This window comes from Cyprinodon tularosa, unplaced genomic scaffold (assembly GCF_016077235.1).
Source record: "Cyprinodon tularosa strain WSP-4 unplaced genomic scaffold, ASM1607723v1 ctg628, whole genome shotgun sequence".
Lineage (NCBI taxonomy): Eukaryota > Metazoa > Chordata > Actinopteri > Cyprinodontiformes > Cyprinodontidae > Cyprinodon > Cyprinodon tularosa.
In genome coordinates, this window is record NW_024039372.1 from 305857 (window position 1) to 329882 (window position 24026).

General features: G+C 39.2%; 1 protein-coding gene across 3 annotated transcripts in view; it reads left to right on the top strand.

Moving 5' to 3' along the window:
• LOC119798500 (MORN repeat-containing protein 4-like) overlaps positions 1 to 20050 on the top strand; it is a 50232-nt gene extending 30182 nt beyond the window's left edge. For 2 of the 3 annotated variants that reach the window (XM_038308004.1, XM_038308001.1), the window contains exons 3-5: positions 1787 to 1901; positions 4571 to 4680; positions 18590 to 20048. In XM_038308004.1, coding sequence (XP_038163932.1) covers positions 1787 to 1901; positions 4571 to 4680; positions 18590 to 18738 — 374 coding nt within the window. In that variant the 3' untranslated portion in view covers positions 18739 to 20048. Of the gene's footprint in view, positions 1 to 1786; positions 1902 to 4570; positions 4681 to 18589 lie in introns of all 3 variants that reach the window. The other variant, XM_038308005.1, reaches the window with a different exon arrangement.
• Positions 20051 to 24026: the final 3976 nt, after the last annotated feature.

Below are 24026 nucleotides of genomic sequence, written 5' to 3' on the forward strand. Positions count from 1 at the left end.
TCAAATTGATATCAGCATATGAAAATATATTTGAGTATATTATTTTTCAAAGTGTCAGAAATGGAAAACAAAACTGCTATTTTCAATGACTACTTATTGTTGTACAGCTGTAACATCGGTATCGATATCGGTTATCGGCTACATGAGTTTTAAAATATCGGCATATCGGATATCGGCCAAAATCCCAATATCGTGCATCCCTAGTGAAGATGATTCCCTTGCTCAGAGGGTAATTTCAACGTCCTCTCAAGGAGACTGGATCCTCCTATTTGAATCCCAGTTTAAGGCTCAGTTGATCCCTCCTGGTAGTGGAGGTCCGAAAAGGTCCAGTTTGCAGGATGACTTCCAAAAACTGGCAAACACTCTGGCGTCGAAGTAGTGGCAATCAGCAGCTTAAGAACACTCCGTTAACGAGGTAACCGTCAGCAGGTGTGTGAGGAGGCGGACCGGAACCAGGCGCCTCCTGTTGGTGGAAGGGAGACAAACACAAAAACAAAAAACACAGACAGAAGCCCTGGCAGTGCTCGCAGAGTCTTTACCTGTATCCTTTGCAGGAGCAATAATATTCCATGTGAGTTTGTACCCGTCTTTCAAAAGTACTGAAAAGACACATAAACTATGGTTGAGTTCAGTTTCTGATTTGGAAAATCCTTTTTTCACGTGGTAAATGTTCTTGCATATTTGCATAACTCATACCTATGAGTTTAGGAGGGTGGCGGCCTAGCTGTTAGGGCATAGAGCGAGGAATCCTGAGGTTCTGAATTCGATCCCCCACTCCCACAGACTGCCACTCTGGCTCCCTGAGCAGAGACCATTTTGAGACAGCATTTTGTTGCGCTGTACTTGTGACAGTGTAATGACAATAAAAAAGTTGGAGGAAAAAAAATTCTGAGCGGTTTGGTCATTAGAATATGATCTGCACATGGATGAAGGCGCACACACAAAAAGGTTTGCATACGCTGTCTGCTGAATTGCAAACGCAAATCACTTTGCAGCTCCTGCTCTGCATGTGCAAGCATATGTGCACCTGTTTTAAGACATGCAAGCCTTCTTAATATCAGGCCTTACATGAAAAATATTCCCTATTGCTAATGTATGCTAACCTGACTCCGCCAGATGGATTTGCTCCGCATATCCATCTGGAAACCTTCCGTAGAAGTAATTTTGGGAAGGGGGGAAAATACTGGTTAGCTGATTGGCCTATGTTGGTGATAGATGGGCCAAATAAACCAGTCAGATCAACGTAGCATATGACGTACTAACAGAGCGACGACGAAGAGGAGCCAATTGATAGATCAAACTCATGCAGAAACCAGTCGGGAGAAGAGCAAAAACATCTTTTCCTCTGAGAAAAGCCTCCAGAGCAGTGTTTTGCTCTTCTTTCAGTGAAGAAATACTCTGTAATTCCGATAAAACTTGCTCGATAGCCACGCTAACGCTAGTTTCATCGGCTGAAGCCGCCATGTTCTTTAGACTGAACTGTCGCGCTTCTCGTTGCGTCACACCTCAACCCGCCTCAAAGCCAACACTGATTGGACGTTCGTTTGGTGAACGGCTCCAAATTTTCTTCAACGGAGAGTCTCCAGACTGATTAGCGAGTGAAATCTTGAAAGCTCACGAGATCAGGATGGTCTCAGGAGGCTAAATGTATGGTGGCCCTAAGGCTTCATAAGCAAAACAATGGCCTAATTCAATCCACTCATCCTTTTATGTATCCTCATGGATTCAATCTGCCAGTTACTTTTTATTAAAAAAATATTTTTTTGTGTTTTGCAACTTGTGACAGGGCTGCGTCACGGTCTGGGACAGCTGACCTTCAGTGATTGGACGTGCTACACTGGACAGTTTGAGAATGGCCTATTTAATGGCTGCGGTTTGCTGGTCTTTCCTGATGGTTCCAGGTTTGTGCCTCACCTCATTTTCCTTTATGAAAAATAATTAGTGTTAGTTAGGGATGCACGATTTAATCGGCCCCCTATCGTTATCGGCCTTAAAACTGAATATCGGACATCGGCCACCCCACCGATATTTAACCCGATATTTGATCAGCTTCTGAGCTTCTAAAGTCTAAAAAAAAAAAATACTACTTCTTCTTCTTCCTCAAAAACTTCTTTTTTACAGACTTAAAAACTTCTAAAGACGAGGGAAAAAATATCGATACATTAAAATATCACAATATCTTCATATGCTGATATATTGCCATTTAAAAACACCATATCAATCTCTTTTACTAATGAAATATTGCTATATGTCATCGTTATGCTACGAAATCCCCCGAAAATTCACGAAATGTTGCCATATTTTTATATGTTGATATATTGACGCGGTATCGATCTATTTTACTAACAAAATCTCACAAGAATTTGCAAAATATCACGAAAGTTTGTAACAGAACGATGAAATTTCACGAGAATTTGAATGTGAAATAGATCGATACCGCGTTTTTAAAAATCTATTTGATATCAGCATTTGAAAATATATTTGAGTATATTATTTTTCAAGGTGTCAGAAATGGATAACAAAACTGCTATTTTCAATGACTACTTATTTTTGTCCAGCTTTAACATCGGTATCGATATCGGTTATCGGCTACATGAGTTTTAAAATATCGGCATATCGGATATCGGCCAAAATCCCAATATCGTGCATCCCTAGTGTTAGTGGTAGGCTAACGGAATGCTTTTTTATTCTTCTAATTTTCCTGTTTCTAATTTAGGTGTTTGCTTTCACAGTACCAGAGCAGCATGACATCAGAAAAGAAATTTAAGGTTATTAGGAAAGAAGAATTTGAAATTATAACATACTTGACACTTTGTTCCATTTTTAAGGTTACGCTAACATTTTCATTTCTTTAATTAAAATTGGCAACTCAGTAACTGTTTAGAAATATATGTATATTATTTAAATTATTTTAAAGTGTCACTTCCTTGTATAACTCAACTTAATTCAACTGATTTATGGAAAAATGGATAGAAAGTTAAAAATAAAGTTCAGCAAGTTGCTGCTTGATACTCCTAACAGGAAGACTGTATTTATTCCACTCCATGGCAGCTCTTTGGCTCTGTTATTAGACTAAATGGTAAATGTTTGACTTTGGGTCTGTTTGGGTCTGTATGACTTCATCAAGTTAGTTTCTCTGTTAACATTCCTAATAATACAATAAAGGGAAGACAAAATATTACATTTTTATTAAAAGACTTCCAAATACCTGAAGCTAAAGTTGAATTTTATTGGTTACAGGTTTTCTATGAAGGGAAATGCTAGCTGAAGGGAAACCAAGCCGATTGAATCGAGTTATTGGCTTTGCAGAATACATACATTGTGCAAACTCCCTCATCATAAGTTCATCATCTTATATCACAGTAATGGACACAAAAAAAAACCTGATTTAACCCTAAACATACAGAAGAACTGGAGTCCCTTTACCGTTCTTCACTAAATTAAAGGATCTTTGGTTTTGATGTTTAATTTAGATTTTTGTTGTATAAATTACATTTCTTTGTGTGGTCATCAGTGGCTCTAGACCAAATGTTCCAGGGGGGCAGGGTGGGGCCACCGTGTTTTCATGGGAGCACCGAAAAGCATGAAGTAAAAAAAAAAACAGGGCAAGGTTTCAAATATATCAAGAGCTGCATGAAGTGAAATTTCCATTCAGTTAGGTTTAATTAAAATTCTAGCTTCCAACTGAAAATATTTATTTTCTTTGGCTTAAAAATGTTAATTATCGTTAAAATAAAAATCCCTTAGCATAGCAAAAAAGCAACTCAAAAAATTGTAGCTATATAAATATCTAAAAGATCAAATAAAGCTATTATTTGGAACAAAAGGTGAATATACATTCATAATTTAGGAATTTTACATATTCTTAACTTGATTTAAATTAGAATTACAGTTTTCTATAAAATCAGAATTAGAACTCAAGAAAAACCGATAAATTCAGATGTATTTTTTGTTTTGTTTTGGAAAAAAAAAACATTTAGCAGATGAAAACTGGGGTCCTATCTCAATACCACTGAAGCTATTGCCATATTGTTTTTAAGTAATTAGTAAAACAGAATATTTTAAACACAAATAAATAAAATAGGTCCAAAGGACCTATGAGAAACCATGTTTGTTCCAGCACATATCATCATTAGAATTTCTTTTAGTATTATGTCTTCGGTACAGGGGCCAGGACATGATCTACAGGGGTTCTGGCCTCCATTGGCCCCTGTCTAGAACCGCCCCTGGTGGTCATACCAAGAGTTATGTGCAGCCGCCACCTGACTTCAGCCTGAACTGTTCACAACCTCAAAATATTGTGAATGAAATGTATCCACTTAACCTTGAACTAGAGGTGATTGTCTAAGTTTTTGTTATTTTCTAGTTGTTTGCTCTTGTCTGTATCTTTGTGCTCTGAAAAGAAGCGCAGCAAAAAAGACTTAAAGCATGTGTTTGTTTTTTTAAGAATTTTATTCCTTGTAGACCTTAATGCAGTTCTGAATCTAACCATATTTTGAATGAAGACAGAATTCATTTTCCAGAATCGCGAGGGCGATACTGCTGTGTTTGACTGTTTGTGTTCTTTCAGGTATGAAGGTGAATTTGTGCAGGGGAAGTTCCAGGGAGCCGGAGTTTTCACTCGCTTCGATGGTATGAAGTTTGAGGGCGAATTTAAAGGAGGATGTGTGAACGGCCACGGTAATCAACTCCAATAATCCAGAACTTTTTGAGTACCAGTGAACTACCGATGTTTAAAGGGGGTTGGTTCTCAAAGTAAGAGTTACTTAAATAAATTAGAGTGAGAAAAACTGAATATTGGGAAATAACAGCTGCTTTTATTAGAATTAGACTTTAGACTTACACAGTACAGGTTTCCAGACAGTAAATTAACATTTTAATTCCATAAAGTGCAGCAGTAATCAAATGTTAAAGGCATACTTTGCAACATTTTTCAGTTAATTAATGTGTTCCATAACGTTTTGGATGATTAAATGAGTCATTTCAGGTCGAACAAAGGTTTTCTCGGCCGCCCTGGTGGTCTGTAGAGGAAATGCCGTACTTGCAATTGCAGGAGCCCTCGGCCCGCACCCACAGGCTCAGAAGTCTCGTGCATCGCAAGCGTCGGTCTTGCTTTACGGCGAGAACTGCTACACGCCCCCAGTGGAAGGCATGCTCGTTGCTAGCGCAGTTATCATGGCGGAACCAGCGAGAAAACAGCGAAAGCCCATGTCTCGTTGCTAGCGCAGTGGCGATATTTGTGCAGTTATCATGGCGGAACCAGCGAGAATTTTCAAACTCGAAAATTGGAACAAAATAGTCACTTACCGCAGTAGACGTGGTGATTCGTTGCGTTCGCCTGTCTGCTAAGCTCAAAACAACCGCGCCTGGCTTGACGGAGAAACCAGGAGAACAGCTGAGCATATTTACGACAGTGCACTTTTACTTTCGCCCTCTGGAGGGAGCCTCGCTGGAAAATCAACACCGGTTGCATAGTATACCTTTAAGAGTGTGGGAGAAAAGAAAGAAAAAAACATGGTGCAAAGAAAAAAACAAACAAAAAAATGGTGTAAAGGGACTAAGTTACTCAGCTGACATGAACGTCATTGTAATTAGCATTTCTTTTTTTTGAATCTACAAGCCTATGCAAGAGAAGAAATGCAGATTTTCTCTCCCTTCCTATAATTTTTTTGTTCAAACAGTTCTTACCATATTTAGATAACCTCTGACCTTTTTTTTACTATTTCTTTTTAAAAGGCAGCAAACAGCTAGCCTCGTGAGACCATCCTGATCTCGCGAGCTTTCAAGATTTCACTCGCTAATCAGTCTGGAGACTCTCCGTTAAAGAAATTTTGGAGCCGTTCACCAAACGAACGTCCAATCAGCGTTGGCTTTGAGGCGGGTTGAGGTGTGACGCAACGAGAAGCGCGACAGTTCAGTCTAAGGAACATGGTGGCTTCAGCCGATGAAACTAGCGTTAGCGTGGCTATCGAGCAAGTTTTATCGGAATTACAGAGTATTTCTTCACTAAAAGAAGAGCAAAACACTGCTCTGGAGGCTTTTCTCAGAGGAAAAGATGTTTTTGCTCTTCTCCCGACTGGTTTAGCAAGAGTTTGATCTATCAATTGGCTCCTCTTCGTCGTCGCTCTGTTAGTACGTCATATGCTTCGTTGATCTGATTGGTTTATTTGGCCCGTCTATCACCAACATAGGCCAATCAGCTAACCAGTATTTTCGCCCCTTCCCAAAATTACTTCTACGGAAGGTTTCCAGATGGATATGCGGAGCAAATCCATCTAGCGGAGTCAGGCTAGCAAACAGCAGCTAATGCTACAGCTGCTGTTGTGCTCATTTTTTTTCTCATTCATAAAATGTTCAAATTGGGAACCTGCGTTAGCAGGTTAAATGTTATCTGTAGCCAGGAAATTAAGGACATCTTTATACCGTATTTTTTGTTGCTTCTAGCTTAAGGCTATTGTGTTCTCAGCTACATAAAATGGTTTTATAGAAGTGTGAAGTCTTGAAAATTGCATGCAAGATTAAAAAAAAACAACAAAAAGATCAACCTTAATTTGTTTTTAGTGCAAAACTTCAATACATCTTTAAACAGAGTTGTTATTTTTCTTGTGAATTTACATAAATAAACTAACACTAGTTTTTGTCTTTGTTGAACATTGAAATGTGCTAATTGTCTGGTCTGAAACTCCTCTGAGTGTCTGGGCTCAAAAGTCACTGAAGGTAATCAACACATTTCTATTTTAATGCTGCTGGGTGGTGAAGGCAGATCGACGTGTCACTGTGACAACAGACTTATATCTGGGCTTGTAAAAATAGAGATGGAACGTTAGCATTGCCTCCATTTCCTGACAGGTGAGATGCAGAGAACAGAGTGAAGCTGACAAAGGATTTGAAAGCTTGAGCTTCACTTCTACCTGTCATCTGCAATTTTTAGATATACGTTAATCTCAGCTCAACTGGTCCTAAATATTACAACATGAACAAAGTGCTTTTAGCCAATATTATTATTTTGAATGGCCTTCTTGCAATACTGCCGCACTCTCTGAAGGTTCGCATCATCATGATCAAGGGAGACTCAATTTTCTTAGACTTACTTCTTATTTTGGCAGCTTTTACTGTAGAAACCATGGTGCCGATGATGCCAATGTAGAAATACTGATTTAGTATAATTTCCTGTTCACATAAAACTCGTTATTCCAGAAAGGTTAAAGAACTTGTGTTATCCTCATACTTTTTTCTTGAATCCCATTCCTCTTTATCTAGCATTATTATTTAAAAGTCATTAAACTGGGGAGTGGCAACCTAGTAGTCCCATAGAGCTTGGAATCCTGCGGTTGTGAGTTCGAACCCCACTCTCACAGACTGCCACTCTGGGTCTCTGAGCAAGAGATTTTACCCCACGCTGCTCCCTGGGTGCCCCACAATGGCAGCTCACTGCTCTCCAAGGGGACTGGTTAAACGCAGAGAGTATATTTCTACAAAGTTCAGATCAATAAAGTTAAATTGTTATTAAAATTATTATTAGAATGAATGACGGTGGCTCTTCTGCTGCAGACTCTAGAGAGTCTTTCTTTGCGGTGCATTTGCTCTGTTCAACTTCCTGGCCTGACATGTTAAAGGAAAATTCCGGTTTTTAACACTTTTAGCCCATTTTCTGTAGTGTCCAGGATGAAATCGAATGATCGAAACCAAAATTTTGACGATTGGTCCTGTCTCTGCTATTTGGCTCATGCAGAATCCCCCCCTGGCTGCTTCAGAATGGCTTCCATAGTGCATGTCTGATAATGTCCTTAAAACAACCTTAAACGTTCTTTTTTAAAAATTTGCTACTCACCGGGTCGTCAGCGCTGTTCAATGACGTTCCAAAAAAAAGTTTCGTGAAGAAAAACCGTTCCTGTCTTGTTTTATTTAGCATTTTGTAAATCCCAGAACTATTTTTTCCGATACATCACAACCGCTTATAAACTTCCGCTTCCCATTCGAATCTGAAGCGTTGCACACTCCAGACCACTAGTTGGCGACGGTATCCTCTACCGTCAAACTCAAAGTCCAATATGTCCTCCTCAAGAATCCACCTTTCGTATTCCATTTTCAGAGTTTTTTAAAGTGTTTAACAGAGACGTTAGCACCTCAACGTCGGAGTACACAGAGTGAAGCAGAAACACTTGGGCCTTGCGAAAAGACTACAACTAAGCGTAAAACAGGCCCCATTTCCGTTTCCGGTGGCGGAGGGATATTGACTATTCCAACAGAACTTAATGGGATTTACAAAATGCTAAATAAAACACTACAGGAACGTTTTTTCTTTACGAAACTTTTTTTGGAACGTCATTGAACAGCGCTGACGACCCGGTGAGTAGCATATTTTAAAAAAAGAACGTTTAAGGTTGTTTTAAGGACATTATCGGACATGCACTATGGAAGCCATTCTGAAGCAGCCAGGGGGGGATTCTGCATGAGCCAAAAAGCAGAGACAGGACCAATTGTCAATATTTTGGTGTCGATCATTCGATTTCATCCTGGACACTACAGAAAATGGGCTAAAAGTGTTAAAAACCGGAATTTTCCTTTAAGGTTTGGTACTGTTCACTTAGAAAAATCCAATAAGGCAAACATCTTTCCCAAGTTTTGGGTAATTAAATTTGAGTAGAAATCCAACGATTCAGATTTTATTAAAGCCGATAGCACTAGCGATTATTTTGACATCAGTCTGACCGATCTGTGCTGGGCAGATACTGATCTCTCTTCCTCCTTTGATTGATTAAAAATGACACCATAATTAAAAATATTACACACATTTAGACAGAGACATTTATTAACAAATCAAACAAAACATCAGTGATGGGTGGCTGATACTGATCCCAAAAAAAATTTATAATATTGGCCTAAAATATTCCCCCTCCCCAATGTATCAGTATATCTATACTTTGTAATGGTTTATTTTAACCTTAATCACTTAAAACTAGTGTTGCACCGATACCGATACCAGTATCGGACGGGGCCCCGATACTGCCCTAAAATGGTGGTATCGGTGAGTACCAACAAATAGGGCACCGATACCATTTTGAGAGCCATAAGTTTATTCAACTATTGTCACCCACTCCTGGTAGGCAATAAAAGGTTCTACTGGATTCACTTTGTATTAGTCTTTTTCCTGCTTCACAAAGGTAGGCAGCAGCTTAACAAAGCCATGATGGCGATTATTTTACATTATTATGGTATCGGTATCGGCCGATACTGCACAGCCAGGTATCGGGTATCGGTATCGGCAGTGGCGGTTCTAGACCAAATAGACCAGGGGGGGCAGGAGGGGGCCAGCGTGTTTTAATAGGGGCACAGAAAAGCATGAAATAAAAAAACAGGCCAAGGGATTCAAATACATTAAGATAGCTGCATGAAGTGAAATTTCTATTCAATTAGGTTTCATTAAAATTCTAAATGTCTTAATAGGTCAATATACATTCAGAATTTAGGAATTTTACTTTTTTTTTAACTTAATTTAAGTTGCAATTACAGTTTTCTATAAAATCTGAATTTAAGAAAAACTGTTAAAATTAGCTTTAAAAAGTAGAGTATTTTTTTTTACATTTGTTTTGGAAAAAAGCATTTAGCAGATGAAAACTGGGACCCTATCTCAATACCACTTATGCTATGTTTTTAAACAGTTAATAAAACAGAATTTGTAAAGAAAAAAATAAAATAGATCTGAAGGATCTATCAGTAACCATTTCTGTTTCAGCGCATATCATTATTAGAATTTCTTTGAGTATTATGTCTTCAGTACAGGGGCCATAACAGGGGCCAGGACTTGATCTACAGGGGCCCTGGCCCCCGTTGGCCCCTGTCTAGAACCGCCTGTGGGTATCGGGGCCAAAAAATGGCGTTGGCGCAACACTACTTAAAACTGACCAGTTTTTACACCAAAATGGGACTTATTATTTATTTTTTATTAACTCTGAACCCATCACAGCGTCTAACATGTTCCGTGTCTCTGGTTTTGTGTTTTGATGTTATTTCTACGTTAGACCTACAATTGCAGGGCTAGACTGCTTGGCTTAAGGCTGCAACACATTTTAAATTTGTTATTGATTTTAAAGTGGCAAGAACAAAGAAAGATTAGCAAACTGAAACAATTACGCTTAAAAAAACAAGTAAAATATCTTAAAATATGTTTAATTCACCTCAGTGTTCAATAGGTAGATAAGATCTTAGCTTAAAGTAAGATAATTAGGTAGTATGCACTTGGAATGAGATGATTACGGGTTTTTTTCATATTTCAAACATAAATTGTGTTGTTCTGTTGCTAAATTGTCTTTCTTAGCTGCTCAAATCAAGGCAAAACATTTATTTCAAGATAAACTTAGATGCTAATTTTTGCTGTGTATTTAGCTCTTTGTAAGAACGCTGAAAACGTGCGGAGCTACAGGGATGAGACTCCCCTGCTGTGATCATTTATAGAGGAAATGCTGAAAATGAGCAGAAGTTACATGTTTGGCTGCCAAAAGCACCAGAGTTTAACTGCACGACTCTGTGTTAAAGTTCGACAGAAGTGTGAGGCATCGGCACGTTTCCAACATAAAAACACCAATTTAATCCTTCCCCTTCTTTTGGCATATTTAGCAGCCATAATTTTCAAAGGATTGACCACATTATACAGAAACACACTGGAAAAATAATCTACAAATAAGTAAAAAGTTCCTTAAATTTTTTGTCATTTAAGTTTTTATTGTTATTTTTTCAGGAACAATACAACAAAAATATAAAAGTGGCACATTGTAATTAGATTACAGTAAGTTCAGCAGAGTTAGATCCTTTTACAAATTCAAAAAAATATGTCCAAATCCGGCTTGTTTTATCCTGAGTGTCGTGAATTTTTGATAACAGTCTCTCATATGAAGCAGTTTCTGTCATCATTTTAATCCAGTCTGATGTTTGTGGCTTGTGGGGGCTTTTCCATATTCGTAAAATTAGACGTGCAGCAACAAGAAAACCAGTCACAGCAAACTTGTAAGTGTCCATAGTGAACCCAGGAGGTATAAAACATTTACTGCCAAGCAAACACATTTGTGGTGATGCTGGGATAGGTAAACCAATACATCTTTCCAGATATTTTACAACCTCTGTCCAAAATGGAGCCACCAGGGGGCACTCCCAGAATACATGAATGTATGTGCCAATATCACCATTGCATTTCCAACAGGTGTTCTTCAAAGTTCCTTAAATTAAGTATATTTACCCTTAATTTGAGTAGGTAAATGAGATAGTTTGCCAATGGAATCAGTATTTTTTCTCTTAAAATAAGATAATTAGATCATATGAACTTTAAATAAGACAATGCAATTTTTTTTTCTAATTTGAAGTCTAAATTGTCTTGTTCCATTGGCAAAATGTCACTTTTACCTCCTCTATCAAAGAACAAATGCACTTAATTTAAGAAAAAATGACTCATCTAGGTTTCTATTTTTTCCAGTGCACATTTAAGCTTTTAGTGTTTCTCTCTCTGATTGTTTTAGAATTTTGAATTACACTAGAGAATGAGTGGGTCACAGAAACGTTGTTTACTACTAAAGGAAACAACTTCGGAGAATCAATTTAATCAGAGTTCTCCTAGACTTTGTTGCCAGATTGGGGGGTTTACTGCCCAATTAGGTGGTGTTCAGTTTGATTTCGAGGGTAAAAATTGCTTTGAGTGGGTGGAGGTGATTTGGGCTAATTCGGAATCAGATCGGCGGTTTTTGAGTTAAACTGTTAAAGCATGTCCACCAATCATTCATCATTACTCCTTCATAGCAAAGCATTCCTGACCTTTATCTAACACTGAGTAGCTAATGTTATCTGCCAGAGTGTAGTGGCGCCAAAAATTATGCTAGATTTAGCAGCAGGTGGATCTTGTGTGATAAACCTAGTGTTGATGATCCATGCATTCTGGTTGGAAGAGGAGTCTTTGAAACTGATGGAGAAAAAACACTGCTTAAGGGATTTAGTGCAGTTAAACATCTCGCTATATCTCCCTATATCAAATGCGCCAGTCGAAAGAGCTTTTTTAGTTTTTTTAGTTGCTCTACTGAACTCCAGAAATTTCAGAGATTTCAGTTTCAGTACAAACCGTTCAACACATACATTGGGGGGGCGGGGGCAACGGCAGCGTTGGCACATTCCTACGGCTGCAAAGGGCCCCACCAAGAGGCGGTTCCCTTATAGCGCTGCCTTTATCTCTGTGGAAGGATAAGAGCCACATTGGGATGGGAGAGGTTGGAAAAAGCATATTTCACACTTTAACCTTGCAGGATCCTATTTGAGATATCCAAAAGAAAAAAAAACCTGTACCAAAAAAGCATATATAAACACGAGACAAACATTTCAGCGGAAGGAAAATATCGGAGGCTGTAGCCACCTAAAAGTCAATCTGACATGTTGAGCATCAGTTGAGTATGTATGATGAATGCGTTCAATTTGTCCATAAAAGCCTCCACTGGTTTTGTCCTTCATAAGATGGAAGTTTAATAAGCGATTCTACAGTTCTGGAGGCATCCACAGACTTTCGCGGGTAGGGTAGGGGTTAGGTTTGATGAGGGGGAGGCCGAATCCAAAATAACACTTTTTATTTTGAGACTAGGCGTCAAAGGAATGTTCCATCAGCCTCAAGTCTTTTCGTCGTGGCTCCACATGATTAATCCAATATTCCAAATTTGTTGGGCTTTTCCATCTTGAAGCGAGCGTTCACATCCAAGATATTATCCCATCTCACCTCTGAGTTCAACCACCGCAGCCAGTCTGCGTTCAATCGTACCCAGCATACGGCTCAGCTCACGGTCCTGCTTGTTCACAGCCTTGGTGAGTGCGTCAATGCCAAAATTGCCACAGACATCCTCCTTAATTGTAGGTAGATCAGGTATCCTCCAAATCCAAACAGGAGAAATCTGAGTATCATGAATCCGAAAATCAATGCATCTTTGACATCCTCCACTGACAACATTGTGAAATACAACATCCTCCAAGCCTTCCAGGAGTCCATGGTGTATCCCATGATGTATGTCCTGGCAGGACAGGAAGGGTCCCCTTTTTCCTGTCTTCCAGTTGAGGAAATTTGATCAATTGCATCATTAGATCTGTCTGACCATATCTAATGTTTGAATTTGAGTGATAGGATGGGAGTGTTAAGTTACTGGGCTGATTTCATTCAACCATGTACTCAGTGGCGGATCTAGGGGGCGGCTACTTGGGCTGCAGGCCCGGATGTTTCCCCTAGAGCCCCGGATCTCCCTTCTGAGCTGATCTGAGTAAAATGTGCAGTACTGGAATTCACCAGATGGTGGCGGCAAAGGCAGGAAAGCAGCCCGTAGCATTCCCGTGCAGAAGAAGTTCTCACCAATGGCTGTTGCTAAACAGACTGATGTTCCAGGGATGTGAAGCTCTGACTGACTTCCAGACGTTGTTTGTCCCGGTGGTGTATGAAATTCTGTTCCCCTTATTTCGGGAATCGCATTGAAGCCAGAGAGGCGGACATGGCGGATGGGACCATTTTCACAACGCGTCTGATCGATTTCTCGCTAAAATCAGTTATAATCACGTCACGGTTGCAACATCCAGTTTAATCAGGAGCTGTTGTTTACAAAATTGTAAAATAAAAAAAATAGACGAGGTGCTTTAAAGCTATTTTGTGTTATTTTAAACGCCAAGAAAATCGTCTTTTTCCAACTTCTGTCACTTAGACCTGACAGAAATAAAAGTCAGTCACCAAACACAGCTTTCCAACAAGTAGTGAGTATTTATCATTTTTCATTGCTGATATCAGAGGATGGAAACTGGCTGATAGCAGGACACAAATATTCCTGAAAAGATGAGAGTGTAGACTTTCTGATTTATCCCGTTCTAATGTAAAATATGACAGATTACTGGATTAAGGACATTCCTACTACATGATATCACACAAACAATTTTTGAGAATCTGGAAACAGATGCTTTTTACTTCCCAAAGATATGGGAGGAGGAGAGACTTGATGTTTCAGCTGCCTGAAATAATCCGTTCCTCCTCCATAACATGGGAAGAAATTAATTTACCTGCACATTTTTAACTGTGTTTATTCCTCTCTTCATCAACAACAAATCCTCTGGATTTAGTGACATTTGATAATTATTTGCCAAATTTATGAGAGGGAAATCCTATATTTTAGCCACCTGATATAATCCGTTCCCCCTTTGATTATCTTTATGAAATATATTTTCTGTTTAAATGTTTATCTAACAATTCACATATATTCCAAAAAAAGTTCAAACCAAAACAACTGGACATTGTTTTCCAAGTTTGAAGATGTTTCTTAATTCCAAATGTCTGGAGCAATGCTATTGCAGACATTTGGAATTGAGAATTAAAATACATTAAATAAAGATAATCCAACAACTATTTTTGATTTAAAAATTTAAAATAATAAATGTTTTAAACATAATATATGAAAAATAAGTTTCACTGGATTTGTTTATTTTTCTCCCATGTTCTGGGGAAACAGATTCTATCAGGCGGCTAAAATATATTATTTCCCTCTGACAACTTTGGCAAATAATGATCAAATGTGACCAAATCCACAGAGTTTGCTGTTGATGAAGAGAGGGATAAACACAGTTAAAGACTTGCAGGTGAATTCATTTCTTCCCATGTAATGGAGGGGGAATTTTTATGTGTGATAGCATGTAGTATAGTAGAAATTTCTTTAATCCAGTAATCTGTCATATTTTACATTAGAACGGGATTTAGAAGAAAGTCTACTCTCTCATCTTCACCCTTGGGGCTAAGGCCCTGATCTCCTAGAATCCTAGATCCTCCCCTGCATGTACTCATCACAAATCACAATGGATTGTACTGTATTGAAGTTCGCCAGAGTAAAAGTTCAGGGTTCAGATGTTCAATGTTCCAGCCAACAATCTAAAAATCATTAAAGGTAAGAATTCAAATTCAGCCATAATAAATGTAATTATTTCAGTGATGTAATAATAAGCTTAGCATATTTGTGTGTTCGCACTGATTGTAGTTTGTCTTCTAAATGTAAAAAGAGGAGTTGTCTACGTGCTTATGAATCCATCTGCAAACATGTTAGTACCGGTATGTATGATGTGCCACATGACACTCACTGGATTTGACGGTGCTGTGGTGGCTGGGTAAGAGATGTTTATGGAAAACTACTTGAATTAAGTTGTACTGAGGGTGTTCATGTTCACACAGAAAATATAGCAATATATTAATTGGTCGGGTTATTGTGTGATGTGGCAGTTTTTAACAGATGTTTGGGCTGGAAAACCTCGACTCTATCTGGCAACACTGCTAATACAGGGTTCCTACACTATAAGGCAAGTTAAATTCAAGACTTTTTTTTACTTTTTAATGCCACTTGAAATAAAAATTTAAGACCAAATTGACAAGAAACACAAGAAAAACCTGCTTGCAACAACTTAACCCAAAGGTTTATTATAACATAAACCACTGCACTAATATTTCAAATTTTGAAAAGCTTCCCATACAGGAAGAAAGCTAAAAACACACAAATGACAGATATATTTTAACAATTATTTAACTGAATTTACAAACTTTGTTTTAGCAGGGAACAAAACAAATCAGTTTTAAAGCCCCAACATAACCAGTGCTAAGTCTTTTTGCAGCTATTTTTCTTTGTATCGTTTTCTTAGTATGTTTGATTTGGTGATAAGTGGAGGCGTTGCAGAGACAAGGGTGGAACAAAACTGAGAAATACCGGCTGTTTCTCGGTAACTCAATTTTTACGCTTTGTGTTTCGTGCTTCGCATGTGCGACTCCACTGCCTTAATTCCCATCGTTCTGAGCTTGAATCGCTTCTTGCACTAAATCCACTGAGCCTCATGTATGTTCCCTGGTTTTATCCATGGAGGAAACTCTTGGCTGGAGACAATTTTGGTTACATTTACACTTGCTCATATTTTCCAGACAAAAAGTTAATGGCGCATCTCCAAAATGTCCCGGCCGCAACAACGCTTTTATTGGTTCCGCTATCTGGACGGAACCAATAATGGCAAGCCATTATTTTTTGGTCAATTTTAATGTTTTATTTAGATTACAAAAATAAATCATAATAAAAAGAATCCTATTTATGATGTTTTAAAAATTAAGACCTATGAAAGATTGATTTAAGACATTTTAATACCAATTAAGGCCTTAATTTTCTTTTGAAGAATTCAAGGCCTTTTAAGACTTTTTAAGAACCCGCAGGAACCCTGTAATAGATCGCTGTTCTTTCGTATAACCAGGGCTATTGCATTTGAATTATCCATATGAAAAATTATCCCAAACATTAAACATCTGGGGAGTGTTGGCTTAGTGGTTAGAGCAGTGCACTTGTGCTCTGAGAAGGTTGCAAGTACCCGGTTTGATCCCCACAGCCTCCACTCTGGGTTCCTGAGCAAGACTCTTAACACCTGATTGCTCCCTGAGTGCCACACAATGGCTCCCCAAGGGGATGGTTTAATGCAGAGTGAATTTCCCCATTCTGGGGCAATAAAGGGATTTACATTTAGATTTAAACCACTGATAACTGGGAAGCAAACTTTATCATTTAGTTTCACAGCGAAACAGTTTTTTTTCTGATCACAGTCTTTTACAGAACCTTTGCAAACATGTCTTCTCTTGCAAGTTGGACAGTGACTTATAAATTTTCATCAATTTTTTCTCTTACGCACCTGTCACATTAAGGATGTGTGAAGTGCCTAATTAAATTGTTTCACAGGGGAAGAAATATGTTAATTTTTGATTGATTTCAAGTCTTTTTCTAGCTTTATTTATGTTCAGCTTAAGCAGAAAAGGGGAAACAAAAAAAAAATGATCAGGTTAAATTAAATCCGTGTATTTGTCAGGTTTCACAGAGGAAAACAGTTCTGCCCTGATATGAGCCAAAAAGAAGTTCTAATAGCTACCAAACAAGGGCGGCAAGAAGTGAAAGAGAATTAATTCCTCAGCTTCTTCATCCATCGCATCTCGACCCAGTTCAGTGTATAGTAGAAATGCAGCCCCACTAAAGGCCCCTAACATTTTGTGCATGATCCAGACTAATCGTCTGCGGACTTACTCATGGCCATCTCAGCTTTTTTCACATTACCTTTTAGGAAGAAATTTCAAACTAAAAGAGAGGGAAATCTGTGGTAAAAAGCTTGGTTTCTGAGGGCTGTGGACCAGCTGTTTTATTTCATTTTATTTTTTGAGGTTATCTCTCTTTAAGATTCCTTCACTGTTTTCTTTTAAATCCTTTTTGAAGACTCCTCTGTTTTCCTCTGGCTTTTCTCCCAAGGATCTCCGCCCTTTTTGGCCCTCATGTCGCTCCGTCGTCGGACTAAACTCGCCCCCACTTCCTCGCCGCCTCGGCCGTATCTAGACCCACAGTGTGTAGCTCAGACCACGCTTCAATATTAAGCATAATTTAAAAATGTCTGTGTCAAGCTCACTGCAACACACTGCTGTAAGAGTATAACTAGGAAGCGAGTTAGGAGAGCAAAATAGGTTTAGCGCCACCGCAGCACGGGAGGGAGAAATACGCCCAGGAGCAAATGGATAAAAATAGACCGGAGGGAAAAAAAACATGAATCGATTCTCTTGCGGACGTATCGATGAATCGGATCGTCGGCTGTTGGATCGATGCATCGATTCAAAACGATTATTATTCACACCCCTAGCTACAGCTCACCCTGTGGTTTGTCATTAAGTGTGATTTCACAGCTCACAATGCATTTTCTCACACTGTGCGATCTATCCTTTTTCAAAGTGTACGTCTAAAAACCAGGTCGGACTCAGCTCCGTGGTGAGATGGCTCTACTTGGACTCTTCTATCCGGAAACCAAACAAGTGGAAGAGGATAAAGACGGAAGTTTTGATGCCTAATGTTAAATATAAAGCTAACTAGAGTGAAACGCGCTGCCTTGGAAATTTGTGCAATTTTGTGCTGAAAGCCCTAAAAAGAAAAGGCGACGACGCATTTGGACAAAGACATGGCTGAGCAAACATGGCTACTACGGTCTGTCAATTTTACAGACAGAACTCCATTTCACTCTTTGCACCCCCACCTTGCTTCTGTGTTTTCATCTGAGAAGAAGAAGAAGAATCCTTGTTTGCCCACTGAGGGATTTGCCGACGACCACCTTACGACGGCCGACTGAATTTCAAACAAGTTCGATTTTCTCCCGACCTTAGAGTTTATGATCGTTAGGTGGTTGTGAGGCTGATCGCCCCTCGTCGCCCCCTGTACACGACGCACGATCAGGCTTAAAGTCGGCCCGATCAAACATTTTCGCAAAACTGAAAAATCGGCCCGAAAAGGGTAAAAAAATCTTACGGTGTATGCCCGGCTTAAGAAGAGTTTCAAGTTTGATTTCTGGATTGTAAATTCTTTAACATTGAAGATTATTTCAGTAATCGATTAATAAAGATTATTTGTTCCAACCATAAAGATTCAATAAAAACATCAATGTATGTATCTGACAGACACCTGAATCCTCTCTGTGCACAGTCAGGTTTTCCTGACCAGAGGAAAGTACAACGCTGCCGGTTTCACAGAAAACCTCCTTTATTTCTCTCTTCCAGGCCTGCTGACATTTATGGACGGGGGAGGAGGCGGCGGTGCCCATGAGGGCCTGTTTGAGACCAACCAGCTGACGAGGAGAGGGAGCAGCCATGGAGCTGTTCACAGAGCGCAGGCAGCTTCTGCCAAAGCCAGGGCTCTGGCCTTGTGAAGCGGACCACTCGCCCCCCCGGTACCAGGGTCATCCTCTCTATCCTCCTCTCACTCCGACCTCCTGGATATGTTTTTAGTGCTCCTTCGTTTCGTTGCGTCCTGCTTCTGTAAACGATACGGGGTTAAAAACGTTCCACTTTCTGCTCTGATTCATTTGAACTCCTGTGACTGTAACCTGTAACACTCTCTCTGGAATATTCACTCCGGTAATATATGCTAACAGCGCCACCGACTCAGGAACAGCAGAGCCGAACCCAGACTGCTGGGCTCGCTGTCAAGTGCCAAATATGATCCAGGGTTTGATTTAAACAACAAACTCTGGAAGCAGCAGTATATGTGGGCATTTTTCATGCAGTCCTTACAGCAGGCAGGTTCTCACTGGGCTTTATTTACCAGCTTTATGATTGACTTTCCTCACTTTATGATAAGAATTAGATTCAGCTCATCGAGTTTTTACAAAAGAAAAAGATGTCTGAACCATTAATTAAGGTTTATATTATGATCAAGTAACAATTTCCTCATCCAAAGTTCAAAACAAAACACAATTAAATCATCTTTAAAGTTGAAATGTAATAATAAAGCAGGATATAAGCTGCTGTTCTCACGTTGTCTTAATCTCTTACATCCTCTAAACAGTCCCCTCACATCCTGCCATTTGGGTCTCATTAAAGGAAAATGTGAGAACGCACAAAATGAAAACAATAGAATAATTACTACCAGCTACTTTAATTGTTTTAGAGGGTTAAACTGAGGTTAAATTATTTTGCCAAACAAATTTTTCACTTACTGTTAGAACAACTGTAGCAAACCCTCATTCCACTGGAGTTTACATAATCACCAGAGGTGGTCTGACTTTAAGACATTTTCTCACACATGCAGACCAGTGTTTTAGTTTTCTCTATCTGAGGCCTCGTCCAAACTGAGACCAGATTGTAAGATGTACCTGAAAGGACCTTTGGAATGAACAATAGTTTTTGAAATTGGGTCACAATAAAAAAATAAGAAGAAACATTTACAAATCAGGGGGAAAAAATTAACAACGAATAGCTAATAGAGGCTAATGCTACGTTCACACCGGACGCAGCAGGCGCAGCAGAAGCAGCGAGTTTGCATGCAAAGTCAATGGCCGTTTCTCACTATGCGTTCTTGAGCGTTCTCGTCTGCTTGTGTACTCATCATCAGCCTCAGCCCGGGTACCGTTCCGATTCTCGAGAACGCACCAAATTCCCCGGATGTTGTTTTCGCCCCGCCCTCTTTATCGAGCATGCATCAGAGCAGACTTGTACGTTTCTAATACTGACCGCTTCCCCAGAATGCCCCGCGGCCGCAGCTTGATTCGAGACAGCGCTCACAGTGGTAAGTTAAACATTCCCTTTTCTGCTGCTGTTGTTCTTCAAAAGTACGTTTTGATACGTTTGAGGCGATAACATTATACATTTAAGCCTCCCTGTGTGGCCTGTTTACAGAGTTAGTGCGAAATAAAAAAAAAAAGTCCAACGTTGAACGGACCAGAGTGACCAGCAGTTTTATACCCACGGTTCGGTAATTTTTTTAATGTTTTTTAAGCTTTAGAAATTAAAAATATTGTTTTCAAAATGTTTTGTGTAAGGAATAAATAGTTTTGACTCTTAAAGAAATGCTAAAGAACATTGCATGTGATGACGTCACGAGAACGCTTCTGTTCCAATACACATACGTACTCGCGTTCTCGTGAACTGAGAAACGGCCAATGGTTGACGCGCGTCAAGGCGAGCGCAAAAGGTCCCGCAGTGCGTCTGAGCAGCTGAAGCAGCCCGTCGGGAGCGTTTAAGCATCTGACGTGCGTGACGCGCCGCAAACGTGCTGCTGCTCGACGCGCTGCATCAACCAATCAGAGACGCTGATCTAGGAGCTGGCAGAGAGACAGACACATCGCTGATGATACAGAGTGCTGTGATCACTCCTCTGAAACAGTTTATTGACGCATAAATTAACTTAAAATGCTGAAATCTGCCGACAGAATATGTTCGCTTTTATTATCCTGGTGCCTGCAGTTTAGATTATTTAGATGAAAAACACCTACCAGCCGCTGCGGTGAACCGCGAGGAGGCGACCCAGCCAGAGGCTGCTGTGGAATGGGATTCCTACTGACAGCGCACCGCTGGTATGTGGGGGTCTGAGCGGCTCCGACAGAAATAATATTGGAAGGTAGGATTGTAATCTGGATGAACTGACTGCACTGATTAAGTTTTCAGGTGAATTTTCCCACTTAAAAACATATTAAAACTACTTTATTCCCACTGATCACAGCAAATATAGCTGCAAGGCAGAGAAAGGATAGTGAAGCTCCGCCCAAAGCGCGTCAGACACTTTTGCACCGCGCAGCTAGAGCAGCAAAGCTGCTTCAGCCGCGCGTCAGAACTAACTGGTACAAGCAGCAAAAAGGAAGCAGCAGACGCGATTTTGCTGCTCCTGCTGCGTCCGGTGTGAACGTAGCATTAGGATGTTCCTTATTTGATCTCAAGGCATGGGTGCTGAATGTGATCATAAACCAGCTAACGCATGAACGTATCGGCAGATATAAGAAAAGAAAAAAAAAATCAGCCAAAAAATTTGCTGGCTGATGGATTATTTTATGTTTATTTAGAAGTACTTATTATATAATCCACCAAGACTAAAACAACCAGACCTGGAGAACGATGCTGCCACCAGATTTACAGTGCTATGTATTTTTATGATGTGTCAGGGCTTTTTTTAATTTATTTTGGATTAATAATTCAAGTTTGATCAAATCAAAGCAAGGTGTCAGAGATTGAATTTATTTAAATTCACCATGAAATACCAAATCCTAAAAAACGATCTGTTAATTATTTCGAGTTATGCATCCAGGCTTTTATTATTATTTTATTTACTCACATTCCAGCAAATTGGTTTCTGGAAAATCATTTTGCAGGGATGTATCATGATTTTGTTTCTGAATATTATAAAAGCCAGACACTTAAACTTCAGTGTGAAGACTTTACAGATCTGTTGTTGGCATAGATGACTGGTCTGCATGTGAACCAAAGTCAGACCATTTCCATCACTGGGAAACAAGTATATTGGTTCAGTTCACATCAAAAGTCATGTAACCAATTAAATCTGTAAGGTGAGATTTAATTCAGTAACATTTCAATTCCAACTTATTTTAACACATTTAGATTAAGATTCTGTTTAATTCCAGTTTAAGTCAAATTTAAACCCAACAAGTGAAAACATTCAGTTTATCATTGAATGTTTGGTCGTATCTTAGATTTTGCAAGGGGAAAAACTCTAATAATTATTCTAGCATAGCTGAACAAACTAATTTCTTATAACTTTAAGTTTGAGAACCAGGACAGTCAGTCAGAATTCAGTCAAAAGGTTAGATGTGTTATAAATACTCATGCAACCAGTTTTATTCAAAACACACAAGCACATAAATTACTTTCCACACGCATTTGGAACATTTTATGTGTGCAGATCCCATGAGACCACCAGTATGTCACCAGCATGAGTCCATGCGCCTTTTATGCTCCTGTAGATTATCTCCTACTCGCCTGTAAATCTGTTTCTTTGGGCTCATGTCAACTGTTATCACTTTGAGGGTGAAACCAACCTGAGAAAGTAAACTGCCTGTGATTGGCTACTTTTCAGGGAATCCCGCCTCTTGAGTTTGTTCTGTTTTATTCCTGGTCTTTGTTAGGAACGTTAGCAAAGCATCTTCCGGCTAAGAGCTTTTCTCCTCAAGAGGTGAATTCTGACTTCGTATCCAGCAGTCATTTCCATCATCAACTGAAAATTTTTGTAACACAAACATAAAAGAAAACATAAAAAGAAAAAGCTCAACAGCAGCTGCAAACAGATAATAAATGTAAGTGTCTGTGTTAAGATATAAATGGTCGTCAATCAATCTGTACTTTGTCAACATAAACAGTGAAGCTATTGTTATCTTAACTCGTACAAAGTTCCAAATGTAACATTAATCCTATTAAAGCCTGTTGCTGCTGCTGTAAGAACTAGTGTTGCATCGATGCCATTTTTTGGCCCCGATACCGATACTCGATACCTGACTTGGCCGATACCGATACCATCTGTTTGAAATTGATGTGTGTGTGTGTATATACAGAGATGGCAAAAGTACTCACTTTCCGTACTTGAGTAAAAGTACAGATACTTGTGTTAAAAAATACTCTGGTAAAAGTGGAAGTACTGATTAAACTTCTTTACTCAAGTAAAAGTAACAAAGTACAGGCTTGTAAATTTACTTAAAGTATAAAAGTAAAAGTAGAAACCACTTTTTTCATGCCGTTGCCTACATTTTAAATGGATGTCTGCCAATAGGACTAGATCTCCGTTGTGTTAATTTTCAATCATCTCGTCGTCCATGCTACTATGCTAACGCCACCGCCACCAAGCTGCAATGATTTGCCGCCAATGAATACCGCCGAATTTGTCGATTCATCTTGTAGTGGTGCGTCAAATGCAACGTAGATTCCCATCCAATTAGATTGAATTTGGTATTGATGACGTGAAAAATAATAACGGTAACTCCATTGAAATGATTCAAAACTAAAGTAACGAGCCAATTTTTTAAAATGTAAGGAGTAGAAAGTACAGATATTTGTGTAAAAATGTAAGGAGTAGAAGTAAAAAGTCGCCATGAAAATAAGTAGTAAAGTAAAGTAAAAATATCAGAAAAATCTACTTGAGTACAGTAACGAAGTATTTGTACTTCGTTACTTCCCATCTCTGTGTATATATGAAGAATTGTATATATGTTAAATAATTTCCATCATATCTTTGTCAAACTGCTGCCTACCTTTGTGAGGCAGGAAAAAGACTAATACAAAGTAAATTCAGTAAAACTTTTTATTGCAATCCTGGAATGGGTGATAATGGTTTAAGAAACTTTTGGCTCTCAAAATGGTATCCGTGCCCTATATGTTGGTACTCGCCGATAGCGATACCACCATTTAGTGCTGGATCGGGCCCCGCCTGATACTGGTATCAATGTAACACTAGTAATAACACATTTATGACTGTTTTAAACTGTTATTTAACGATGACTTCACTTTTATTTGTTTTAACTGTTTAAGAGAACAGCGGCTAGCCTGAAGATGCTTTGCTAACTTTTCTGGTTACTAGATCAGGGAGGCCAGCTCTGTGATTGAATACCCTCTGGACTCAGTGCAGGAGTTCCGAAACAAAAGCACCCTAACTAAATTAACATATCTGCTGGATAATGTCTACCGCTCCAAGCATGAAGCTGTTGCAGAACTGGAGAAC